We start from the raw sequence: 5,000 nt of genomic DNA on the forward strand, positions 1-5,000 counted from the left end.
ACATGATCCACTAATTTACCATGAATTGATTTACATGGACTTAAACAAGTTGAAAAACTTATTCGGGTGTTACCATTTAGTGGTCAGTTGTACGGAATATGCACTGAACTGTGCAATCTACTAATAAAAGTTTCAATCAATCACTCAATCCGACCACGGATCATGACAGAATTAAGATCAAATCCACCAGGACTTGTCAGAGTAGTTATAATGCAACATACTTTTTATTTTCACTTGAGTATTTCTATGAAGAAAAAAACACAAGTCTTACTTCGTTACATCGAGTTAGAGTCCGATCGTTGCATTCATTTATAACATCATTAAATGTATTCATAATCTATTGATAACTGCTTGCAAAGACATACTCATTTGGCTCGTTGGAAAGACTTCTTCCAGCGGTCACATGACTCTGTTTCACCAATCCAACGAAGGGCCCGAGTGACGCTCGACTATTTCATCAGGCCGAGCCTGGCAGTCACAAGACAGCACTCTTACTACACACTGTAAAAAGTGTCGGCCATGGCAGCGCAACTCTTCGATGTTTACTTATAAACTATGAAATATAACATTTATATTATGCGCAGTCATCTGTGTCAGTAAAAAAAAAAAAAATCAGTCTAGAAGAATTCCACTTCCAACTAAAGAAAACAAGTTGTGGTACGCTGTAGATGTTTTAGCTGTGCATATGCTACCATTAGCACTGTTATAATGGCATAAGTGACTGTAAAATGTGCATTTTTTGTAGTACATACTGTAGTCCCACACAGCGACTACAGTTGTAGTGCAAGTACCAATAAAAATAGCTACTGAATTCTTAAGTAATTATTTACCTTTACTTGAGTCATAGTATTCTAAAGCAGTCATTCGTATGCCCCTAGTGGTAGGTCAAATATTTGATTTATTATCTAAGTACAGTGTTTTATTTTCCTATATTCAAAAACAATGTTTCTGTTCAAACTGTGTGTAATGTTATAGTTGCCAAAATATGAAGTATACTTCTTAAATAAGACCTCTGCCTTGTTTTTAACAAATACTTAGGCCTACTACACTACTGTATTTAATGTTGGGTCATTATGGTGCTACTTGAAGGGCCAAGTCTTCACGGACATTTTTAACACATCTCTGGAGATATGCCGCGTGCCGTCCTGCTTCAAGACCTCCACCATCGTCCCTGTCCCCAAAAAACCACGGATCCCAGGACTTAATGACTACAGGCCAGTGGCACTGACGTCTGTGGTCATGAAGTCCTTTGAGCGCTTGGTCCTGCCCCACCTCAAGGACATCACCGCCCCCCTCCTGGACCCACTGCAGTTCGCCTACAGAGCCAACAGGTCTGTGGATGACACAGTGAACCTGGCCCTCCACTTCACCCTGGAGCATCTGGACTCCCCAAGAACCTACGCCGGGATCCTGTTTGTGGACTTCAGCTTTGCCTTCAACACCATCCTCCCTGGACTGCTACGAGACAAGCTCTACCAGCTCAGCGTTCCCGACTCCCTCTGCAGATGGATCAATGACTTCCTGATGGACCGAAGACAGCACGTGCGGCTGGGGAAGATTGTCTCGGACAGTCGGACCACGAACACTGGTACTCCTCAGGACTGTGTACTCTCCCCTGGCTCTTCTCCCTGTATACATACTGCTGCACCTCCAGTCACCAGTCCATAAAGCTGCTCAAGTTTGCGGATGACACCACCCTCATCGGGCTCATCTCGGATGGCGATGAGTCCGCCTACAGGACTGGCGTCCTGGGGCAGCCTCAACAACCTGGAGCTGAACGCCCAGAAGACAGTGGAGATGATCATGGACTTCAGGAAAGTCACAGCCCCACCATCCCCCCTCACCCTGATGGACTCTCCCACCCCCGTCTCCATCGTGGAATCCTTCCGTTTCCTGGGCACCACCATCACCCAGGACCTCAAGTGGGAGCTGACCATCAGCTCCCTCATCATGAAGGCCCAGCAGAGGATGTACTTCCTGCGGCAGCTGAGGAAACTTAAGGTGCCGACCGAGATGCTGGTGCAGTTCTACTCGGCCATCATCGAGTCAATCCCCACCTCCTCCATCACTGTGCGGTTCCCCGGCGCCACAGTCCGGGACAAGCATCGACTGCGGCGCATCGTACGTGCTGCTGAGAAGATTATTGGCTGCAAGCTCCCATCCCTCCAGGACCTGTTCTCCTCCCTTCTCCCCTCAGGCAGGAGACTACGGTCCATCCAGACCCACACCTCGTGCCACCGGAACAGTTTTTCCCCCTCGGCCATCAGACACATGAACAATAACAAGATCTGATAGCTCAGTTACAGCTCATTTTTATGACCTATTCTGTGTTATGTGTTTTATGTTGCACGATTGTACCAAGAACAATTCCTAGTTTGTGAACTCGTTCTCAAACAATGGCAATAAAACTATTCTGATTCTGATTCTGAAGGGATTTGTGGGGTGGAAAAAAGTTTGAGAACAAGTGCTCTAAAGTAACGGTACTATCCCTTGAGTACTATTTTTGGCTAGTCTACCCACCTCTGCCGGGGTGTCAGACCTGGAGTCCAGCACGGCACCACACTGGCAGCAGGAGGCGGGTTTTCCTGGCGTGTGCTGCACTGGAAAAAACACAATAAACAAAATGGTGAGACAACAAAATCCAACCGTTGGACAGTAATGACAAACAATTGTACTGACCTTCCTCTGAGAGAAACTTTCCCAAACTAACAAGGACCACGTTGGGATTCCCCAGTAGAGGTCCTTTGTCGTCTGCAGATGCTGTGGAAGCACAGTGTTGTGTTACTCACATGTGACAATGTGGTATTTACAGTATGTACAGTGTTGTGTTACTCCTTTTTGACAATGTGATTTTTACGGGGTGGTTACCTGGAGGTGGCGTGACAAGAGGTGGGGGTTGAATTTCTTTCTCAGAGGCGGTGGATGCAGGTAAGACCAACACGTACTCTGGTATGTACCTCATGAAACTCGGCCGTGGAGGAAGTGGCGGGGGCAAGGCTGCGTCCAAGCAGGAATTATACAATTACGACATAAGACTTTCACGACGCTCACATTTGCGGCTCACATGTTGTCGCGTTGGCTTCTGGGGTGCTGTGTGTGTTTTCTGCCTCCCAGGAACTTGACCCCGCGTTGTCGTAAAAAATGCCGGAAGGAGGCGGGGAAGTTGATGGCGATCTCAAGTGGGGTGGAAGCAAAGCTGATTGAAGGAAAATGAAGAATTCAATGAAATGGAAACGGAAATGAAATTAAATGTTGTCCGAATAAACAATAACCAACTACTTTAGTTACTGTAGACATGGTAAAAGTCGTCATCAGTTCGGTTCAGTTCAGTTTCAGTTTATTTCGAACATGCATACGATACAATGTAATGCATCACATATTTCCAGTTGTTTCATTACAGCACGTCCGAAAAGGAGTGGGAAGAAGCTGAGCTTATTTAATCCTACCCAATACCATAGCAATTGTATCTCATTTCTTTGTTCTCTGTAACAGAACAGTGAACAAATAAATAACAAATAAATAATATACCATCGTAAGCAAACAAATATTAAATACATAAATAATCTTTGTCTCAATAAAAATAAAAAAAGGAAAAAAAGAGTTCAAGATGTCCATCATAATTATTGTTCTGTGTACTTTGTGAACACTTGTAGTTTGAACAGTCTCTTAAAGTGAATCATGTTGGTGCTTTGTTTGATTTCTTTGGTTTATCCATTCCATAATTTAATTCCACATACTGATATGCTAAAGGTTTTAAGTATTGTACGAACATACAAATGTTCAGTAAAAGTCAATAATCGTATTAGCCTGACTAAAAAAAAAAATGAAAGGATGCAGGGGGCCACGTTAATATTTCGAATTTCATATCAGCATTCCAGCGTTTTCTAATTACATTATACCTTTTTGCACTTTACATTTTTTTAATGTTTAATTTCATTTTTATGACGTGCCGTATGCCAATAAAAACGAACCACTGAACACTTTTAACCTATACAATACTTGAAATATGTAAAATGCACAATGAATAATTTCAAAATATTCATCAAAAATATGTACAAAAAAATAGAATTGGAATGCTTAAAGGCCTACTGAAGCCCACTACTACGGACCACGCAGTCTGATAGTTTATATATCAATGATGAAATCTTAACATTGCAACACATGCCAATACGGCCGGGTTAACTTATAAAGTGACATTTATAATTTCCCGGGAAATATCCGGCTGAAACGTTGCGGTATGATGACGTATGCGCGTGACGTAGTCAGTTAAACGGAAGTTATGGTACCCCGTAAAATCCTATACAAAAAGCTCTGTTTTCATTTCATAATTCCACAGTATTCTGGACATCTTTTGCAATTTGTTTAATGAACAATGAAGGCTGCAAAGAAGACAGTTGTAGGTGGGATCGGTGTATTAGCAGCGGACTACAGCAACACAACCAGGAGGACTTTGTTGGAGAGCAGACGCGCTAGCCGGCGACCTCACCTTGACTTCCTACGTCTCCGGGCCGCCAAACGCATCGGGTGAAGTCCTTCGTCCTTCCGCTGGAACGCAGGTGAGCACGGGTGTTGATGAGCAGAGGAGGGCTGGCTGGCGTAGGTGGAGAGCTAATGTTTTTAGCATAGCTCTGTGCGGTCCGGTTGCTAAGTTGCTAAGTTAGCTTCAATGGCGTCGTTAGCACAGCATTGTTAACCTTCGCCAGCCTGGAAAGCATTAACCGTGTATTTACATGTCCACGGTTTAATAGTATTGTTGATTTTCTATCTATCCTTCCATTCAGGGGTTTATTTTTTTTGTTTCTATATGCAGTTAAAGCACGATGCTATCACGTTAGCTCGTAGCTAAAGCGTTTCGCCGATGTATTGTCGTGGAGATAAAAGGCACTGAATGTTTATTTCGCGTTCTCGACTCTCATTTTCAAGAGGATATAGTATCCGAGGTGGTTTAAAATACAAATCCGTGATCCACAATAGAAAAAGGAGAGAGTACATAGTTCTAT

At 43.5% G+C, this 5,000-nt stretch overlaps 1 protein-coding gene across 3 annotated transcripts in view; it reads right to left on the bottom strand.

Moving 5' to 3' along the window:
• LOC133655631 (circularly permutated Ras protein 1-like) overlaps positions 1-5,000 on the bottom strand; it is a 28,894-nt gene that overhangs the window by 19,240 nt on the left and 4,654 nt on the right. For 2 of the 3 annotated variants that reach the window (XM_062055960.1, XM_062055959.1), the window contains exons 5-8: positions 3,065-3,196; positions 2,869-2,997; positions 2,680-2,760; positions 2,521-2,600 (exon numbers count right to left, since the gene is read on the bottom strand). In XM_062055960.1, coding sequence (XP_061911944.1) covers positions 2,521-2,600; positions 2,680-2,760; positions 2,869-2,997; positions 3,065-3,196 — 422 coding nt within the window. Of the gene's footprint in view, positions 1-2,520; positions 2,601-2,679; positions 2,761-2,868; positions 2,998-3,064; positions 3,197-4,486 lie in introns of all 3 variants that reach the window. The other variant, XM_062055961.1, reaches the window with a different exon arrangement.

The sequence above is a fragment of the Entelurus aequoreus genome, linkage group LG08 (assembly GCF_033978785.1).
Source record: "Entelurus aequoreus isolate RoL-2023_Sb linkage group LG08, RoL_Eaeq_v1.1, whole genome shotgun sequence".
Taxonomy (NCBI): Eukaryota; Metazoa; Chordata; class Actinopteri; order Syngnathiformes; family Syngnathidae; genus Entelurus; species Entelurus aequoreus.